At 35.8% G+C, this 22769-nt stretch overlaps 1 protein-coding gene across 2 annotated transcripts in view; it reads left to right on the top strand.

Annotated features, from left to right (window-relative positions):
• ATG7 (autophagy related 7) overlaps positions 1-22769 on the top strand; it is a 2350184-nt gene that overhangs the window by 303944 nt on the left and 2023471 nt on the right. For both annotated transcript variants that reach the window (XM_044078060.1, XM_044078061.1), the window contains exon 3: positions 10757-10811. In XM_044078060.1, coding sequence (XP_043933995.1) covers positions 10757-10811 — 55 coding nt within the window. The remainder of the gene's footprint in view (positions 1-10756; positions 10812-22769) is intronic.

Raw genomic sequence — 22769 nt, forward strand, 5'->3', positions numbered from 1 at the left:
AGGTCAAGTTAAAACTTTGGAACAAAAACTAATGGACTTACAAAAGGCATATGTAATGAACTGAAATGGATTATTTTGTAGTATCAGAAGCTTTAGGTATAGGAAAATGGGAAGTAATTGAAACAGGATTTTCTGGTCCTCTTGCAATATGGCCAGAGAAGAAGGAAAACAGGGGAATTTATAAAAATAGGCAAATGAATAAAAAGGATAAACGAGAAAGCATTAAATGAAGAAGGAAAGAGATTAGTAGTACAGTTATAGAAAGATCATATTACAGTGCGAACATTTCATAACAGTTGGTCTGAATGGTGGATGATATTTAAGGAAAAATATAAAATGTATCTTTTATATTAGCAATGATATGAGAAAAGTAGAAAAGCATAAAGAGCAAATAATGTATCTGAAGATGTAGAACATAATGATATAAAGTAATTTGACAAAGAAAAAGAATTATATGAAATAAGGCAAGAAATAATGCAATAATTACTATTTAAGCAAAGATACTTTTCACAAGGGGAAAGAGAAGTATTGAGTTACTTCTGTAGATTAATCCACAGAAACACACTGCACCAAATAATGAATTTCAGGTAGTCATCCAATAGGGGCTGTCCAATTCAAAAAATCCACAGGTCTCAACTGTTTGCTTGAACAATTTATTATAAAACAAACACACAGCACAAGAAATATCGGATTAAGCGCTTTCATCTCTTATCCAGAGACTTCATCAGAATCAGTTACCAAGAAAGGACATTCATTTAAATAGTCAACCTGTTGTACAAACATCCACTTCATTGGTTGAATATACAACTGGTAAATTGAGCATTCACAATTAAAGTGCACAAACTCCGCTTGTAAAACAGTATATCACATCCTATGTTTCTATACCATTACTTAAATATACTTCCTAAAGCTAAAAACATATATTGCTTATTGTTATTTATTGTAAAAATAAATATGTTATTATTGTTATAAATGGAAGTCATGAAAAATATGTATAAAAAGATATATATCTAATATATAGAAAATATATAAAAATGTATATATATTAAAAATGAATAAATATACTGTCCTAAAATCATGAAATGCATAAAAAACCTATTTAACCATAGTATAATCTATGTAAAATTAATCTTATATTATTTCACTTTATTTTATGTTAATATATATTATTATTATTATTATTATATTGTACCCCCTATGCAAATTTAATGTCTTTTAGGGTCTAAAGCTTTCAATTTAAGAACAGGGGTGATAGATAAATGGTCATTGAGGCAAGGAAAATGTGTAGCATCTAACCTCAATTGCCAAATTAATAAACTCCAATTTTGTTTCCCAATCACCCCCTCTTTCATCCAGTAAAACTTCTTCCAATACCCAAAATCTAAACTCCGCTTGCTGACAGTTCAGTTTATGTCTATATAGGGCATTATGCTCATTCATTTTATCTATATCTCTAATATGTTCATAGATTCTTTGTCTAAGGAATCTCTCCATCTTGCCTACGTAATATGCCCAACATTTGATGCAGTAGGCAAGGTAAACCACATCCTTAATATAACAGCTAAAATATTTATTGGCTTTCATTGAGTATTTTATACTAGTAATGTATAATTCTTTAGTACCAGCCATAAATGTACATTACTTACATCTACCACATTTAAATGTACCAACTCTATTAGTTGCGCCTCTATGTGTCTCTTCTTTCTTTTGTTCATATATTTTTTTAAATTCCTATTTCTTCTATAACTAATTCTTAAGGGTCTAGAAAAACAATCCACATTAGATGGTATCTTTTTAAAAATATTCCACACTGTATTAATGCATTTCATCAACCATACTAAAGTATTACTATATGTAAGTATTAAATATGGATTGACTTTGTTTTGTTCTTCGGACAGTCCAGTACTTTCATCTCTAGTCCTTTATATTAATCCACTGTTCAACAATGGTTTGTAAATATCACCCCAACCTTGAATAATTGCTTCTTTTATTGGGTCAATTATTCTGTCAGGATATCCCCGATCTCTAAATAACTCATGAACAAAATTTATTTCTTTCAAAAATTCTTCCTCATCAGATGTCATTCGAGCTATACGAACCATCTGTCCTTTAATAATATTGTTCATCAACAAGGACGGATGGTCACTGTCATAATGCAAATATGAATTGGAGAAGCAGTCCTTATGATATATTTTGGATTTGTATTTTTTGTTATCTCTATCTTTTGAAATTGTGACATCTAAATAATTAGCTTCTATACTGTTTGGTTCAAATATTCCATAAACTTCTGAATAATTTCTTCACTCTCCTCCCAAACAATAAAAATATCATCCGGGAATCTATAATATTCCCGGATATATTGTGAAAACAATGTTCCAAGTATGCAATGCTTCTCCCAATATAACACGACTATGTTAGCATATAGGGAAGCACACGCAGAGCCCATAGCGACACCATGCAACTGTTGGTATATATCACCCTGAAAGAATATGTAGTTATATTTTAAAACTAGCTCCATATTTTCCAATACCAGAGTATATTCATTGGCTGTTAAAAAGCCAAATTCAGTAATCATTTGTTCAAACCAGTTCATTCCCACATCATGAGGAATAACTGAGAACAAATCTGTTACATCTATTGTTAAAAAGATAGCTTCCGGCAAAAATTCTGATTTTCCTATTTTCTCAAAAAAATCCCAGGAGTCGATAAGTATATGTTCATAGTTCTTGTGAAACCTCTTAATTTTCTCATCAACATAAATGGCCATAAGTTGTATTTTAAAGCCTTTAGAAGTAACAATTGGCCTCATAGGTGGATTTTGAATCCCTTTATGTACCTTGGGGATCCCAAATATAGCTGGAATAATTGGATTGCTGACTTTAAAGTATTGATAAAGGTCCATATCAATAAGCCCTTGCATAAGATTATCTTCTAAAATGAGGTCAATTCTCCTATAGGAAATATTCACTTCATTTTTTGATACTAAAGAATAACGTGTAACATTGTCAAGAATTTGTACCATTTTGGCTGTATTTTCCCACTGCTCCATCAGCACCACACCTCCCCCTTTGTCAGGTTTCATTATACATATTTTTTCATCATTCCTTAACTGTGTTAATAATCTGTTTTCATCCATAGACAAATTGGGGTATTGTTCCTATTACTATGATATATCATTCTGACTAATCCAGTAAGACATACTTCAAAATTATGTATGTCTTGATGTAATGAGGGATTGTAGGTGCTTCTCCTAGTCAAAGCCTTATTCCTATTCAATTCCTTGGGTTTGTTCTTAAATAAATGCTCCAAATTTAAACTCCTGGTAAAAAGCTTTATATCTATCAAAATGTCTTCCAAACTAGGAGTCACAACTGGTACAAATGAAAACCCTTTTAAAAATAGCGAAAAATAAGTTTTATCTATCTGTAATTCGGTGTAATTATAAATAGTAAAATTCTGCTGTTGATAAATTATTTGTCTCTCTTCATTCTGTCCTATAATTACTTGATTAATCATATCTGGTATAACTTGATTTGTCATTACTTCATGATATTCATCACTCTGTCTCTCGTTTGTGTCACAATTATAAGATAATTCAAAATTATTGGAAAGATATCTCCTAGAGATGTGCATATTATCTTGACTAACTTCTAGCTCAGAGCACCCTTTTATTTCTTCAATCATGGTTTCACAGTTCCTAAATACAATTGCTCCATTAAAATTACTATTACTTATTAGGTGTATGGATGTGGGTATCGTGTGGCTTCTGCATAGGTCTGTTGTTTTTGCCTTTGACGTATTCTCTCCGATCTTTGTGGGCCCTCTGCCCCTAAAGGGGAACTAGATAAATAATTATATTTGGGATGGCCGTGGTCAGACAAATGTTCAACCTCACCATCATCAAAATTTCCTTCATTCCCATAAGTAAACCCATCCCCATTGGCATACTTAGATTGATACTGTGAATGTTGTACTTTGTTATAACTTTCTTTTTGTGCCCCTCTGTAGTGTCCACCCATCAATATATTGTTAACCGGGTATGCTCTACCCTGCTCATAGTCATGTAAATCCCTTTCCATTTTAACAAGTTTCCTTTTTTGATTTTTTTGCATATTAAAGTCAACATCTTGCATAGCTCTGTAATACACATCCTTATATTCATTTACATTGAATAATAAATCATTAGTAATATCTCTAGATAATTTGTCAATAGTCATTTTATGTTCTGCCATCACCGCTTCATTATTTTTTATCATGGCTTTTAAAATTAAAATACCACAATCATTCAATATATTCTTAATCACATTGTAAAATTCAGAGTCTTTAACTGTATTGTTTGGAGATTTTATCAGACGTAAGCCTTTTGGTACAATCTTGTTTTTAACACATTGCATTAAATACCAATTGTCCAAAACTAATGTTTTGTATTTAGTTAAATAATTCTTAAGTCTCTTACACTGTTTGTTAAACGGCTACACATGTCTAGAGCGCTTGGAATCGTTTCTATCCCTAGTGGTAGAAAAAGAATTGTCCAGCCAAGAATAAAAGTCCAATGCCACATAACGGTCCTGTAAATCGCCTCTGTCGGCATGGTTCATATCCCGATCGTCTCAGTACTGGTTCCTCTAGCTTGGCGGATGTTATGAATGTCTGGTTGCTACTCATATTAAGGACTCCTCAGGAGATATCCCGAACAAACAACACGTAACTAGTAATCCACAGAAACACACTGCACCAAATAATGAATTTCAGGTAGTCATCCAATAGAGGCTGTCCAATTCAAAAAATCCACAGGTCTCAGCTGTTCACTTCAACAGTTTATTATAAAACAAACACACATCAAGACATACATAATTTTGAAGTATGTCTTACTGGATTAGTCAGAATGAATTATTATAGTAATAAGAACAACGACCCCAATTTGTCTATGGATGAAAACAGATTATTTACACAGTTAAGGAATGATAAAAAATACGTATAATGAAACCTGACAAAGGGGGAGGTGTGGTGCTGACGGAGCAGTGGGAATATACAGCCAAAATGTTACAAATTCTTGACAATGTTGCACGTTATTCTTTAGTATCAAAAAATGAAGTGAATATTTCCTATAGGAGAATTGACCTCATTTTAGAAGATAATCTTATGCAAGGTCTTATTGATATGGACCTTTATCAATACTTTAAAGTCAGCAATCCAATTATTCCAGCTATATTCGGGATCCCCAAGGTACATAAAGGGATTCAAAATCCACCTATGAGGCCAATTGTTACTTCTTAAGGCTCTAAAACACAACCTATGGCCATTTATGTTGATGAGAAAATTAAGAGGTTTCACAAGAACTATGAACATACACTTATCGACTCCTGGGATTTTTTTGAGAAAATAGGAAAATCAGAATTTTTGACGGAAGCTATCTTTTTAACAATAGATGTAAAAGATTTGTTCTCATTTATTCCTCATGATGTGGCAATGAACTGGTTTGAACAAATGATTACTGAATTTGGCTTTTTAACAGCCGATGAATATACTCTGGTATTGGAAAATATGGAGCTAGTTTTAAAATATAACTACATATTCTTTCAGGGTGTTGCATGGTGTGGCTATGGGCTCTGTGTGTGCTCCCCTATATGCTAACATAGTCATGTTATATTGGGAGAAGCATTACATATTTGGAACATTGTTTTCACAATATATCCGGGAATATTATAGATTCCTGGATGATATTTTTATTGTTTGGGAGGGGAGTGAAGAAATTATTCCGAAATTTATGGAATATTTGAACCAAACTACAACATTTTTGGAGTTTACATATAAGAGTGACAGTATAGAAGCTAATTATTTAGATGTCACAATTTCAAAAAATAGAGATAACAAAAAATACAAATCCAAAATATACCGTAAGGACTGCTTCTCCAATTTATATTTGCATTATGACAGTGACCATCTGTCCTTGTTGAAGAACAATATTATTAAAGGACAGATGGTTCATATAGCTCGAATGACATCTGATGAGGAGTAATTTTTGAAAGAAATAAGTTTTGTTCATGAGTTATTTAGAGATGGGGGATATCCTGATAGAATAACTGACCCAATAAAAGAAGCAATTATTCAAGGTTGGGGAGATATTTACAAACCATTGTTGAACAGTGGATTAATATCAAGGACTAGAGATGAAAGTACTGGACTGTCCAAAGAACAAAACAATAAAGTCAATCCATATTTAATACTTACATATAGTAATAATTTAGTATGGTTGAAGAAATGTATTAATACAGTGTGGAATATTTTTAAAAAGATACCATCTAATGTGGATTGTTTTTCTAGACCCTTAAGAATTAGTTATAGAAGAAATAGGAATTTAAAAGAAATATATGAACAAAAGAAAGAAGAGACACCTAGAGGAGCAACTAATAGAGTTGGTACATTTAAATGTGGTAGATGTAAGCAATGTACATTTATGGCTGGTACTAAATAATTATACATTACTAGTATAAAATACTCAATGAAAGCCAAGAAATATTTTAGCTGTTATACTAAGGGTGTGGTTTACCTTGCCTACTGCATCAAATGTTGGGCACATTACGTAGACAAGACGGAGAGATTCCTTAGACAAAGAATCTATGAACATATTAGAGATATAGATAAAATGAATGAGCATAATGCCGTATATAGACATAAATTGAACTGTCAACAAGCGGAGTTTAGATTTTGGGTATTGGAAGAAGTTTTGTTGGATGAAAGAGGGGGTGATTGGGAAACAAAATTGGAGTTTCGAGAATTAATTTGGCAACCGACGTTAGATGCTACACATGTTCCTGGCCTCAATGACCATTTATCTATCACCCCTGTTCATAAATTGAAAGCTTTAGACCCTAAAATACATTAAATTTACATAGGGGGTACAATATATTAATAATAATAATATATTAACATAAAATAAAGTGAAATAATATAAGATGAATTTTACATAGATGGTACTATGGTTAAGTAGGTTTTTTATGCATTTCATGATTTTAGGACAGTATATTTATTTATTAATTTTTAATATATATACAATAAACAATGAACAATATATGTTTTTAGCTTTAAGAAGTATATTTAAGTAATGGTATAGAAACATAGACAGGATGTGACATACTGTTTTACAAGCAGAGTTTGTGCACTTTAATTGTGAATGCTCAATTTACCAATTGTATATTCAACCAATGAAGTGGATGTTTGTACAACAGGTTGACTATTTAAATGAATGTCCTTTCTTGGTAATTGATTCTGATGAAGTCTCTGGATAAGAGATGAAGGTGCTTAATACAATATTTCTTTTGCTGTGTGTTTGTTTTATAATTAACTGTTGAAGCGAACGGCTGAGACCTGTGGATTTTTTGAACTGGACAGCCTCTATTGGATGACTACCTGAAATTCATTATTTACTTCTGCAGATTAGCAAAGGAAGATGGTAGTCTAATGAGAGAGATAAAAAATGTAAAAAGAGCAATAGAAAGAACTGAGAAAGAGTTTATGAATAGTGTAATACGCTATGCATATGAAATGTTTAAAGAGGAAGAGAAGGCAGTGAAAATAATATGAAAAGTAAAAAAAAATGCTTAGAAAAAGAGAATATAGAGTCAGGAAAGAAGATTTCTTTATGTGAACTAGATAAAGTGCAAGTACGAGTAAGTATAGATTCAGCTGCATGACCAGAGGGAATAGGGTATGGAATGTATTAAAATATAATAGACTGGCAGAAAATTTAGATGTTTAAAGATTTTGAATGAATGGTTACATGAAGGTCCTGTGTATAAGGAATTATCTAGTGGAATACTTTTATTCATGTGGAAGAAAAAAGGTAGAAGACAATTAAATTGGAGACCGATAATATTGAATAGTAATGATTATAAGGTCTTTTATGAAAATAATGCGAAGGAGATTTGAAACTAAAATAGAAAATATTATGGAAGACAGCATATATAATATAAAGGGAAGTGTTGTCAAGAATTATTAATGAGAGCTAGAGAAATTGTGAATGATCTTATGAATCGAAAAGAAGAAGCAAAAATCATGATAAAAGTCCTTTGTAAGGCATTTGATGCACTTGGACATGAAATCATATGGGCGATAATGAAAGAATATAATATAAATGAGGAAATTATTTATGTCAGTGTTTAGTAATAATTAAGTAAAAATACTTGTAAATAACTGGTTAATTCAAGAGGTGCATATGCAGGGTGGTTTAAGGCAGGGATGCTCGATGGAGTTTTGTGCATTTTGCTTTAGTTATGAATGTGATAGTTGTGAAATGAATTATAAAATGAAAGAGGCGCGGGGTATATAAGACCTGAATGATTAAGAATTCCAGCCTTGTTAACATGCATATGATATTATAATTGCAAAAACATAACATTTTGTAAAATAAGTAATGTGCACAAATGAGTATCTAGAGGCAATAGGGATAGCTTTAAATAAAGAGAAAAGTAAAGGTCTAAGTGAGGTAGTAAAGATGGGGGGGTACATATTTTGCAATGAATGAAATTTCTGTGTTAAGTATACAATGTGGGAATAAAGATACAAGTAGAATTCAATGGGGAACAAACAATAGAAGAAATAAAACAAACCTGTCTTTTCTGGAGAATTTATAAATTATCATTCAGATAAAATGCTTATTTGATAAATTTAGTACTGCTGGGAAAAATAGTGTATGTAGCACGTGTATTTGTGTTGCCAACAGTATTTGAAAATAAATTATTGCAGACAATTTTCTTTTCATTTATATGAGGTTCTAGATTAAATCCATTAAAATAAGAGGTGTGTGTAAGTAAAGAGGAAGAAAGTTTAGGGTTAATTAACCCATTAGTATATGCTGCTTCATTAAATTTGTACAAAGTGTTAAAGTGGATAAATGAAAAAGATGAGAAATTAGTAGTACCATTGTATAAATATAAGTGTAATAAATTTTGCGGTATGGTAAAAAGAGAAATATCAAGAAAAAATATTTGTGTGGAAAATAAAAATTGATGATATAGAAAAAAATAAAGAAAAGTATGGTATAAGAATGCAATGATAAAGCATTACTGTGTAAAACCATGGGGAAATGTAACAGGTGGAAAAAATTTAAACTATAAAAATAGGAAGTAAATTGTGAAATAAAGTATAATGTCAAGATTTTTGTGGAGACTGGTAAGAGAGAAACTACCAGTGAAAGGAAATATGATGATATTTTTTTGGAGTCTGATACTAGATAGATTACCAGAAAAATGAAATATGCCATATAAGAAGAAAAGTGATAGAATATGTTCAAATTGCCAAGAAGAGAAAACTACTGAACATTAGTTTTTGAAATGTAAAAGAGTAAAAAAGTTAAACAAGATTTTGTTTTGAATATATATAAGAATTGAGTAAAATAAACATGGTTATGATTGCATTTTGATATTATAAGAATATATTAAAAGAATAGGCAAAAAAAGTTATTTTATGTTGTGTTGCATGGAATGAAAGAATAAATGAAATTATGCTTAATAGTAAATTAATTTTAGCAACAATGTTAAGTAAAATCAGATGGTAGTTAAGGAAAAAGGAGTAGGAGTCTAATAGGGCTGAAAATGTAGTATGATTGTAAGGAAAAATATTAATGTGTAAATATATTTCTATATCTATAAATCTGTACATTTGCAAATATGTAAATATATTATAAATAAGTGCTCATTTTTTGTTTATAAGTAAATGACTTGTGTTCTTTTTATTAAGTGCTGTGGGGTCTGTTACATCCACTAGAGCTACCACCAACTCAAGCAAATGGGACCTTGGTTTAATGTCTCATCTAAAGGATGGCAGACTCGGGAATACAGCTTCCCTCTAATGCTCTTTTTCATTTTTCAGAAACAGAGCCAGATATCTCTTAATTGCTTGTGAATTTGCACAGATTACAAATTAATATTTGAAAATTATATTTAAGTATGATTCCCTGTAGGCCATGATCAGTAGATAAATTAATCTCTTAATGGAACATGTTGAGTCATGAAACCTAAGTATAGACAATTGCCTTATACAAAGTGTAATTAGACAATATTCTAAGCTGGACAACAACAAACTCAATAGCTTATCGAACCTTAACTATCATAATTGTCCTGGATATTGCCACATATGAAAATAAAATTGCTTCTTTTGATTTGTATACTTTGAATTTGGGTATTTTTAGGATAACACACTTCTAGAATGTACTTTTTCATTGGATATTATACATAAGATACTCAACCTCATCTTATTCCTTAATTTGCCACTAATTTCTTGACATATTATGATAAAGCACACAATGTAGTATTTTATTACAGAGCTACATTGCTGGATGTGTTTATTATAAAAGTATATCATGCCTTAGAAGTATTGAGACAAGTTGGGCTACAGATAACATGGAACATTCAGCCCTAATTCCTCACCCATTACTTTTAGTAAGACAGTTCCCTGAAGTTCTTGAATAAGGTTGATCTTAATGCTTACTTCAGACCTGCAGTAATGTACTTTGATAATTCTGTAGATAGAATTCCATTTAGATTGTAAGTTTATCTGCATGCTATATTTGAATTAAATAAGCATTGCCTATTCCAGGAAATGAAGTTATAATGGAGTACATAAACTGCATTGTGGTTTGGATAAAGGAGATTGTGACATATCAGTTAAATGTTTTGCCTTGTACAATTTGTTGCTTTCTTTGGAAATATGTATTTTGATGAGTTTTAATCAGAGTTCTTGGCTTTTACTTTTAAAGGTGATCCACCTGGCCTTCCAACACGTTTAACTTTGGAATTCAGTGCCTTTGATGTGTAAGTTGAAAACTCTTTACTTACTAAATTAAAAAAAAATTCTTCCCATTGATATTTATTTCATTATAACTAAATTCTGTAAGAAATGTACAAAGATTAAGCAGACATTAAAAAATTGAAACCATAGAAAGAAATCTTTGAGAAAATTACAGAAACAAAGTTTATGGTATTCTGTCAAATTTTCCTACTTTTTGTACCACAGCCATAACTCTCAACCTGAAAACATCAAAAATCTGGACAAGGCCCATGTAAAATAGGTACAAATCCGTACGCTGATTAACATCTAATTTACATATATAATTATGTAACCCCACCCACTCCCAATGGAATTGTGGGATACCAACTTTCAGACGCAAACTGAAGAATAAACAACCAAAATATGGCACCAGATTCCAATGTCCTATTACCTGGCTATTTCGCCCCATTTACCATAAACACTAATGTGTGCATACTGCTTTACTTCTGCAATCAATGATTATTTGGATTTTATTTTTACATTTTGCAGCACATCAATGCACAAACACTAACAGACATCTGATAAACAAAGCAATACTGTCTCACAATGAAAATAGACTTGGCATTAAAACTTCTCTGCCCTTGAAACTCACATTCATTGAAACAGCACTGAAACCCACACCACATACAAAGAAAATGCATCTGGCCAGTGGTGGATAAAGTTTACCTTTGGGCTGTTTTCAAATCATTGGCCCGTTGCACACAAAACAAGAAACATACATGTGTTCTTTTCTTGATACACCTTCCTGACTTTAAGTTATATTCCTTGTATAATACAGCACACTTGTTAGAGTGCATTTTAAAATTTATTGTTTGAATGAACATTTTTCCAGTAGGCTGTACTGTAGGCAATGAAAAAAATGCATGAACCAGTAATTACAAAACTGACCGATTCAGAACATTTCTATCATAAAAGTCTACTTCCACACCCAAACTATAAACAGAATAACAGTAGTGTAAGCCATAGTCATCTTGCACAGCTTCTCGCACTTATTTTCAAATAAAGATTTTTTTTTTTTGGGGGGGGGGGCAAAAGTTCAAAAGCCAGGGACACATTTTAAACATTGCTTGTATAATTTTGGAAAGTTGCTAGAATAAAATGTTGTGCTATCACCATGCCAAGTCTTGAAACCATACTACAGTCAGTGCAACATACCACTATGCTAAATCAACAGTTTGAAAAATAGGAAGACTGAAACTTAATGGCTATCATTTTGTGAATTCAGTTCTCACTTCTCACTATAGCTCTCAACCTCTTAACACAAAAAAAAAACTTTACAAACAAAAAAGCCAATAATGGGGGAATATAAATTGTGTTCTCACTTCTCATCATAGCTCTCAACTCTTAGCACAAAAAAATCTGGGCAAAGCTCAGAAATAGTAGTGGCTAGGGACTTTAGGCTCCTTTTACCCTGTACCAAAGCTACAGGGTTTGAGCCCAAATATCTGTAGCCACCTGGTGTTATTACATTGTGGGCATTTACACACACACACACACACACACACACACACACACACACACACACACACACACACACACACACACAAAATATGGATTTATTTATTTGATTCTTTAAAATAAGCAGCTCAAATAAACTTTTTTTTTTTTTCTCATGTTCTAATGAGAAGATACATTTTGAAAAGCTCTTTGTTATGCATAAAGGTTATAAAGGGCACCAATTGTGTGAAATGCATTACATCAGTTTCCTTAGTTATTCTCAGCCCTCTACCATAAACATCAATGGCAGGGCTTACAAAATCAGGGACAGATGAGCAGTATTGTGGACAAAGCCTTAAAATAAAAACATTTCTCACTGACTGAAAATGATTTGCATATGATAGAATGCTTTCTGGAATCATTAATTTTCCTTGGCAGAAACCAAAAAAAAAAATTAAGAAAAGTGAGTTATGTTTTCAAGCTATTGCAAAGTTTGAATGGAATACAACTAGATCATGGCACTGAAAAAACATCATGCCCTTTTTGTTGTCTTCTGATCCGTTGCTTTGGTGACATCAATGCTTCAGAACGACTGCTTTACAAGAGCCTTATTTGCATATAAATGAAGGTTTGTTTGAAATCCACAAGCCTGTGTCAAACTGCTAGAACTCAGGTGCATGCTGAAACACAACACACTGATTGATGCTTTATTGACATTTGTGATGCATTGCATGCTGTATATAAAATGTGTCAGAACTTAGAATACTATGCAGAAGGAAGCAGGAATGTTCTACTTTAAAGGGGTCATGGTTGAAATTCAGGAACACCAAAATTATTATGGAATGCACAGACAAAGGTTATAAGAGAAAACAAGTGTTGTTTTTTTTAAGGAGGAAATGAATAACACCACTACAGCCTTCTGCCCTGCACTGCATTTCGTTAACACCTTGCACTTTAGTGTTAGTATGAGCTCGGTGCCTATCTACAAGTGCTTACTTATTTGCAAGCTCCAGTCTGTCAGAATCAGGGACTCCATGAAGAGATTTCTTTCCCCAAAGTTTAAGAATTAAGTAGTATAAAATACACAAGTTCTCTTTCATTTGAAATCTGGCTGCCCAGAATAATATTCTGCTCTGTTACTTAGCTGCACTATCAAGGCATCAAGTGAAAAAGCAATTTGAAAACACTATACTCTCAAAAACGAATATCAGTACAATACAGAAGTATTTATGTATATATGTATATTTGTGCATTTGTGCACACACACACCTTTGTTTCCTTACCTAATTCCCCAACCGAGTGCTTTAAACGTCCCACGTTTACCCGCTCGCGCTGCCTGCTGCTTGGAAAAATAAAACCGATAGTACTGCTGCCTGTAATTCTCGTTGCTGTATTCCAGCTCGCAGCCAGCTTGGAAAAAAATAAAATGAGCAGTACTGCCATTAGGGTTGCTGCCTGGTTCTCGCTGCTGTATTCCCGCTCGCAGCCAGCCGGAAATAATGACGTGAGCTCCTTGAGCTCAATTCCGACTGGCTGGTAGCCCTGACTGAGATGATGTCATCGCGCACGTGATGACGTCAGCTTCGACAGCGTGATTTTTAAAAAAAATTAAAAAAATGAAGCAAAAAATTGGAAATGAAGGGGTGCCAATCGGGAATCGTGGCACCCCCTTCATTTAGACCCCAAAACTCGGTAAATACAGAGTAATTCGGTATGGTTGGGAGGTATGACCACAGCATACAGTGCCCATGGAGCTGTGATGCATTTTCCCTCCATTCTTTTATTAATGCGCTTGCTGTTTCTTTTTCCTTCATAAAAATATATTATCACAAGGAATTCACATGGTGTTTATTCATGTGACATCAGTGCAGGGAATAGCATGGGGATGTGTTGATAGACTTTAATGTACACATCTCTGTGCATGCGCTTGAGCCTATTTTATTAAAGTCTATGGATGCATGCTAATGTTATCCCTAGGACAAAGTCACTGAAAGATGCACTACACCTGTTAGGGGCCATGGTTTACTGAAAAAGTTTCACAAAGTTTTTATTAAGGAAAAAAAACAAATAAATAAGGAATGACAAGGCAAGAAATGCATTGTGACAATTCATCAAATGCCACAAATCAGGTTAGAATATTGGTGGAACACTTTAAAATTAAATAGAGTCAAAATACATTTTACTATGTCATTTGCATTGAGCAGGAAGCTGAGCTAATGCATAAACCTCTTTCATGACTGCATTATTATACATTTTTTTACAAAAAAATGTGGATTATAAAGTTTATAGTGAAGCAGTACTTCATATGTTACACCTCAGTTTTTCTTGGCATATTTAATTTAGTTTTAGAGGCTCTTGCACAGAAGCATGCATACATACATGTATGTGCATGAGAAGATGTGTGCAATATATGGTGGTCTGGTGTGTGATAGACGAAACTTACAGGGCAAGAAAGTTCATGCATATGAGCCAAGTTTCTCGCATTTTATTGGGGTTGTCTCCTGTGCTATTCCAGTTCCATCCCTACCAGCTTGAGAAACCTTTTGTAAATCACAAGTTAAGTGATGGACTTAAATATAGCCCCGGAATGAGGAGACTGAATGACTGAAAATCCAGACTTATACATCAAGACCAAGAATACCTTGTCTCTGAATTTTTAATTTTCTCTTCGGTATGACAATCTCAGAGTTAGTATTTAAAAAAATTGGGAGGTATAAGGGGCTTGTCCCCACATCAGGGGTTGCAGGAAGGATTGCCTGCTTGAAAAAAACAAGTTTAAATGAAAAGCGTGTTTGCTATTTGTTTTGTTCCTACATTTTCATTCTTTTTCCCCCATGTTTTGGGACTCGGCATTGCATTTCCCAACATTTCAGCAGGGAGCCACGAATGCTTCTTTTAATTCTCTGTTAACTTTTGCTATCACAGTGCCCAGCTGCCTCACTTAAAGTATGTCATTACTTAATCTAGGGTTCAGAGTCCTCTTTTAATCCAGGAATTCTTGCTCCCACTTGATAATGTCTTGTCTCATTAGACATGGTTAAATGCCAGATGTGTTCTGAATGGCTAACTTAAAGTTCTGATGCAAGGAACTTTCACTGTGACCCTAGTGAAGTCGTGTTTATCAGCAGGTTAGGCTGTAGTCCTGCATAGAGTATTTGTTGTTTGCTAGAAGCAGGGCAGAGATGTTACATTGGTGAAGTTGCAGGTATGTCAGAGAAGTTCTTACTTGACTCAAAACAGAGTAGGATCAGGTGTTGGTGTGCCCTTATTGTAAGGGCAAGTGATTTGTCAACACATACATTGTGCCACTGCTTTGTGTAGAAAATCAGGTAGGACAGGTGAATGTTGCTCTTTGTAATTATATGACCCAAAAGGATGAATTGATGTAGTATCCTGGGAGCTGTTTGGTAGTATAGAGTAGAGCAACTTGCGAAAATTGAGCAGACTATGTTACTAGTAGTATTAGCAGGGCTGGAAATAATAGGGTATAGATTTAAGATGCTGTGTTAATAGATGTCAGTGCTGTTGCCTTCAGTGTTATTCCTGACCTACTTTGGTAGGTTTCAATAGGCCAGGTAACAGCAGACCATGTAGACAGCTACATGTAACAGTAAGTGCATGGGTGTTCTATGGAACACTTCAGTTAGTATTGCACTTTTAAATGTAATGCTGTAGGTTTTTGCTTCTGCTCTTAGTTAAACAGAATTTGTGTAGATTTTGACTACTCCTTTTGCCAGTATGCTTTTGAGTGCATAATAAATGGATTAGTTTTAAAAAAAGATCAGCTTTATACTTGATTGGAGACAGTAAAGTAGTAGATCCTTGATGCAATCTAATGCCAAATACTTTATTCCCTCCAACACATACCAGTAGCATTTAACTTTCTGTCTTCTAAAAGCCAAAATACTTTTTTCCTGGTCGTGTTGCAAGTTGGTCATTATTTTGTTACATACACCAGACATCCACTTGTAAGATAGCCTGCTGAGACATGACTGACCTGAGTCCAAACAGTAAGACTAGCAGACTTGAAATAACTTGCAGCAGGTTTGTGCTCAGTTGTGTTTTTGTATAGTATGTGTTGTGCACCATTTGTAATGGCTGAGCACTCCTGAAATATTTGTTATTTACATATTGGAAATGGTAGCTTTTTTGAGTACTCAGATTAGGATTCTGAATATTTCATCATTTTAATCTGTCAGTTTTTCCCTTTACTCCAGACTACATGAGAAGAATGGAGAGATTAAAGGAGTAGGTGGAGAAGCTTGAGTTAAAAAGACGGTGCCACCTTGCCTTCTCCTTAAACTAATCTAAGAGCTTTTTTTACCTCTCTATTAACAGTGTATAGCTAAACAGTAACAAGCACCAGCAATGGCAGCTAGTGGCTTCAAAGCAAAGGCAGGTGACTGTGCAACTGAATGGGTGGAGCCAAATACAGTGGGGCAGAACTGTATTACAGCAGGTCAATAACAGTTACCTGAGATCAAACAGATGTGTTCATTCACTTTCATCCACAGACTTGCTTCAGCACAAACCCACTCATGATGGCCACTTTACAGACTGTATACACCTAGATATCCAGCCATTATTAATACTACATGGGTACCCTGTTACCAACTAGTCTCCCTTGCACTCCCCCAATGTTCTCCTCGGTTTCCCCTCATTTTGGCACCACACCATACTTCTTTCTTGTTATTCCATCTTTTTACCCACCCTCATGCTTTTAGTGCTTTGTAATTGTCAAACACTCCACTGTAATTTAAGTCTGGAGGAAGTAACTGAATTAAGATGGGGGTTTGCCAGGACCACAAAAGTCAAAGTTTTAGATGCACTGAGGTCTCCTAATATCCTGATGTGGGCCATGGACGCAAGTGTAGCTTGTAGTATCAGAGAGGCTATTTCTGCTAAATATGTTCATAGGTTCTTAACTCTCATGCAACCTCAAAACGTGTGAGCTTCATCTTCTGGCATCGAAGGGCACCTCTGACACATGCAATTGATTATAACCTTATTATGATAATTAGCCTAAGGCCAACTAACCCTTAAGTATCAATTTTAATTTGTGCATCAAAAGCCTGGGAGTCTTAATAAGAGTCTGGAGATGATGATATTGCTCCCATGGAGTGGACTAGGTTATATCCTCTCCCACAGTTTTGAAAGTAGTTACATAACATTTGTTTTACTCTCAAGGTTGTGTTTAGAAAGTTGCATATAAACATGTGAAGCCTTCCTCTGACCAGTGTTACCCATACTACTCGAATAGCTGATAGCTTTTTTAAAGGTGGTAAATTCCTTTACCAGACAAGTGTGGTAAGGCTGGGGGGGGGGGGGTTAAACAAAAGATAATCCAAAAAATCAAAACCTGGAAGCTGTTGTCTATGGATATGTGTAGCAAGATACAAGCAATAAAAATGTTTTTAGTTCCTTAATTTTATATCCAGGTCAGGTATATTTTATAAACCAGAGGAGAAGTTGTGGACAGTAATTAATAAAGAGTTGAAAGATATTATCTAAAGATGCTATCTGGGAGGGGAAAAGGGCAAGGGTCAAGTGGGATAAGTGGATCTTTCTAAAATAACAAGTAAAGGGGCATTTTAGAGCTGCACAGTTAAGCCTTATGTATAACTCAAGCAGAAAGCTGTACTTCAAAAAGAGTTGATGATGAAGCAAGGGAGAAATTTAAAAAATGAGAGAGTGGGATTTTACATGCAGATCCTTAAGGAAAGTAACAACTGTAAAAATATTTTATTCATAAAGTAGCAGAAAATATTCAAAGAACTAAGACAACATGAGAATGAAGAAAGGGGATTCTGTTGATAGGTATAACTGCAATTAGGGGTACAGAGAAGAGGCAAGAGCGGACTGGAATTCACTGGAGAAAACTGACAAAGGAAACAAAGTGTCGGGAGCAAATAACTAGAGAAGGAAAGGTAACAGAATGGGAAGTTGCCAGGAAGATATTTAGACTACATGCTAGATACTGTCTTCCATATCAGAGATTGATATCTGAGTATAGGCAAAGCAAAAATGGGTTAGGGAGATCCTTAATGAAAAAACAACTCTAGTAGAGGTTCTTAGTTGAATCTAGAAGAGAAGCTGCTGTTAAAACAAGATAATTGGTAGGATATATAAAATATTGCACAATAAGTGTAGGAATCAGTCGGAGGAGGTTAGAAAAATTGGGAAGAGAGATTGGATAAGCAGTTCACAGGGAAACAATGGGAGCACGTATGCATAGCTCCCAAATATGCAACAAAATCTAGAGGGTTTAGGATTTTTGCTTGGAACTGTTTGCATTGGTATTTTTATTGTCCCAAAAAGACTGTGAAGAACTTTTCCTCACATAGATTGAAGATGTTGGAGGTATGATGGGGAAGAAAGAGGTAACTAGGAACATATGTTTTGGGAGTGTAATGGGTACTCTGAAATATTAGGTGAGCAAATAAGTGTAAATAAGGAATGATTTTTTTTTGAGCTAGGATACAGGATCTGAAGTGCCTAGACATAGTAAGATCATTTAAGTTTAATTTTGGTGGCTGCCAAAAAAAAAAATCGGAGTCTGAACCACCTGTGCTTGAATTAGTGAGGGTTTTAACAGAGATGAAAGAACTGGAAGTGGAATCTTTAAAAAAGGGTAGGAACAAATCACATAGATAAAAATGGAAATTTTGGGAACAATATATGCAAATTTATGTTTTGGAGGTGGAGTGAGCTTTGAGGGAAAGCAGGAATTGAGCAATTTATGTAATGTTGGATTGAGGATAATTGTATAAAAGAATGTTTGTGATCTATCATATTTGTTACTATGAACATGTTGATCTGGCTTGATGTTCTTCATCTCACATTGCTGCAGTCCTAACACTTGGGTAGTCCGCTGTCCCTCGGTCGGCCCGAATATCAGAGTATAAGGCTGACGTCGGTCAAGGCGCATTTGACTGACATCAGAACGTCAGGGTACAAATTCGCATGACCGACGTCATATCCTCAGTCTTTTTTGCCGCATGGTCCGATGCAGAAGCAGTGTTGCAAGTGCCGTTCGGCGTTCTGAAATTTTTCGAATTCGGAGTTTCAGACCGAAGTCAGAGTTGGTTAAGTACCCCGTTAGGGAATATTTTGGTTTTTTCTTGCCTCAGTGGTTTACCGGATGTCAGAAAAAGTGAATAACTGTATTTCTTGTGGGAAACAGATTCCGCATAGGGATTACCATAATTTGTGTATACCTTGTTTGGGACCTGAGCACGACGTTGTTGGGTGTCGCTTTTGTGCTAGGTTCAATAAACGCACTATAAAGCGAAGGTTGGATTGTGCCAGGTTGGTCTTTGGGAAGCGGTGCAATTACAATATGCCGTCGGATGCTCCGACGCCGGCTTCCTCAAAGAAGCGCAAGGACAAGGCAGTTAAACCTAGGTTAGAGGAGTCGTCCGAACTGGACGCCGGTTCTTTAGAGGCGTGAGTGGAACCGGTGGTTCCGACGGAGGCCTCTCTGGAGTCCCAGGGAGAAACTTTGATTTTACAGGATGTGGCCTCCCAGGAGGCAGGTCAGGCTGTAGGGGCATCTCAGATAACTGTACTCCCTTCCCTTCCTAAGGGGTCTAGGCCCTCTCTTTCTGCTTCCAAGGCTTCTCCTAGAGGCAGGTCTAGTTTAGCTTCTGTGGGTGTCACTCCTAGTTCTTCAGGTTCTGTGCCCAAGAAGCACATGCTTAAAATGGCAGAAGATTTAATTACTTTAATTAGGGGCTCTATGCCCCCTCCTGATAAGAGGCCTAGGATGGAACCAGTGTTGGGGGATTATGAGCAGGCTTCGGATGTGTCTGAGTCTTCGGCTGAAGACTTGCAGGAGTATTCTCATTATTCTGATTCTGATGTGGATGATTCTACTCCTTCTGCTTCTCCTCCTGAGGATTTTTCTTTTCAGAGACCCTTCACTCCATGAGAGAGCATTTTAAATGGGAAGGTCAGGACTTCTCTGATTACAGGAAAAGGCTTAGGGAATTTTTGTTTTACCCCAGCATAGGCCTTTGGCTATACCTCCTGTTCTGAATGTGGTGGAAGATGTGTTTGCGGAGGCTTCTCTTAATCCTGATTCTTTGCCTCCTGCTCCTGTTAAACCAGATAGGTATTACAGGGTGCCTGAAGCTCATAAGTATCTTTTTAAGAGTCCTAGGGCAGACCCAGAAACTGTTAACCAGGGGCCTAAGGGTGTTAAGGCTTCTGTTGTCAAGAATCCGGTTCCTGCAGATAAAGAGGCCAGGGCCTTGGATAGATGGGGAAAGAAAGTTTATACTTCTTCCACTCTTGCATGAGAGCTTTGAATTGCCAGTTTCACATGTTGAAATATCAAAATTATCTCCTTTCACAGTTGAAATCTAAGGTTGATGCTCTGGCGGAAGGTATTGATTGTAAAGAGTTACAAGATTTAGTGCATGTTTCTGAACAGGTGGGTAAGCATTCTTTGCAATGTGGTTTTGATGCTGTACAGGCCTCGTCTAGGGTGGCTGCCACTGGGTCAGTTCTTCGCAGGCATGCCTGGCTGAGGGATCAAAATTTATCTGACCATGTTAAAACTAGGATTTTGGATGCCCCTTTGCAATCTGATGTCTTGTTTGGTTCTCCTGTTTAGGCAGTTTTAAAGAAAATGGAAGACAAGGCTAAGTCTATGCAGACTGTTAAAGATTTTTTGCAGGTTCAGCCTCCTAAGTTTAGTAGAAATTGGCCTACTAAGGGGTGGACGTACCCTTCTTATGATTCCCAGTCTAGGGGTAGATCTAGACGTGGCAGGGGCAGAGGTCAGGGCTCTTTCAGGCCTAGAACAGGGAGTTCTCCTGCACAGTCTTCGGGTGAGGGCAGGGGTCAGTCCTTTCGTAAACAGACCCAATGACCTACCTTTTCAGCTGCCAGAACCTTCTCGCCTGGCAGCACCTTTGGGAGGAAGGTTGGCACTTTTCAAAGAAAATTGGAGTTTGATTACCCAAGACAGATGGGTATTGGATATTATACATCACGGTTACAGGTTTTATTTCCATACCTTGCCTCCTTTCAAAGGCATGCCAGACATTCCTCCTCAACAAAGAATAGAGGCTCACAAGCAAATTTCTCTGTTACTCCAAATAGGGGCCATACAGCCGGTTCCTATGCCAGAAAGAGGCCTAGGATTTTATTCTCGCCTGTTCCTTGTACCAAAAAAGGGGAACACGTGGAGACCAATTTTGGATTTATCTATCCTCAACACTTATCTGGACATTCCCAAGTTCAAAATGTTGACGTTACAACAGCTTTTACCTCTGCTGGGCAAGGATCACTGGATGGTAACTTTGGATCTCAAGGAGGCTTACCTTCATGTTCCTATCAGGCTAAGTTGCAGGAAGTATCTGCGTTTTCGGACTGGGACTTCTCACTATCAGTTCTCTGCATTGCCCTTTGGCTTATCTACTGCGCCAAGAGTATTTACGAAAGTTCTGGCTCCAGTGATAGCTTTCTTCAGGCTGAAAGGAATTCAAATCTATCCTTATTTGGACGATTGCCTGATTCTGGCTCAAGGAAGGGACGATCTTCTTCGTCATTTGGAATATGTGATAGCAGTGCTAAGATGCCTGGGGTATTCTGTGAACGAAATAAAGTCCAGTCTAGTACCCTCTCAAGACATGTGCTTTCTGGGTGTAAGACTGAATACAGCATCCCAGATGGCCTTTCTAACCCCGGACAAACAAAAGAATCTTTCCCTTTACTTCCATCATCTATCTCTTCAGTCCGGGCTGACTGCAAGGACAGTCCTTCAAGCCTTAGGGTTCATGGCATCTTGTATTCTGGTGCTTCCCAATGCCAAACTGCATATGAGGAAGTTGCAATGGTATCTCAAAATGTATGGACACAGCACTGCCAGGATCTGGACACTGTCATTCCAATAATACCTTGCATTCAAAAGGAATTTTTGTGGTGGGCTCAGGAATGTCACCTAAACAAGGGACTCTCTGTGACCCGGCCAGAGGCGAGTCAAATTTTAACGACAGATGCCTCGGACAAAGCTTGGGAGCTCATCTAAACGGAAAGTGGATACAAGACAAGTGGCCTGTCAGACTACAGCATCTACATATCAACTTGAAGGAGATGTTAGCAGTCCAGTTTGCATTAATAGCTTTCAAGGATTTACTTCTTCCAGGGCAGGTGTTGATTCTAACAGACAACACAACTGTCATGTGGTACATCAACAAGCAAGGGGGAACACATTCTTATCCTCTATGCAGGCAAGCAATGATTTTGTGGGAGACTGCTCTCAGTTTACAACTAAGTCTTCAGGCAAGGTTTCTGCCGGGAGCACAGAACTCCTTAGCAGATGTGTTAAGCAGACAAATCATGGATCCCCACGAGTGGAAACTGGATCTTCATGTATTTCAGAAATTGACAGTGTCCTGGGGAACTCCAGACATAGATCTGTTCGCTTCTCCACTAAACCACCAGCTGCCAAAGTTTTTCACAAAGAGGTTTCATCCCACAGCTTGGAAAGTGGATGC

This window comes from Protopterus annectens, chromosome 7.part0 (assembly GCF_019279795.1).
Source record: "Protopterus annectens isolate FY-2018-M chromosome 7.part0, PAN1.0, whole genome shotgun sequence".
Lineage (NCBI taxonomy): Eukaryota > Metazoa > Chordata > Ceratodontiformes > Protopteridae > Protopterus > Protopterus annectens.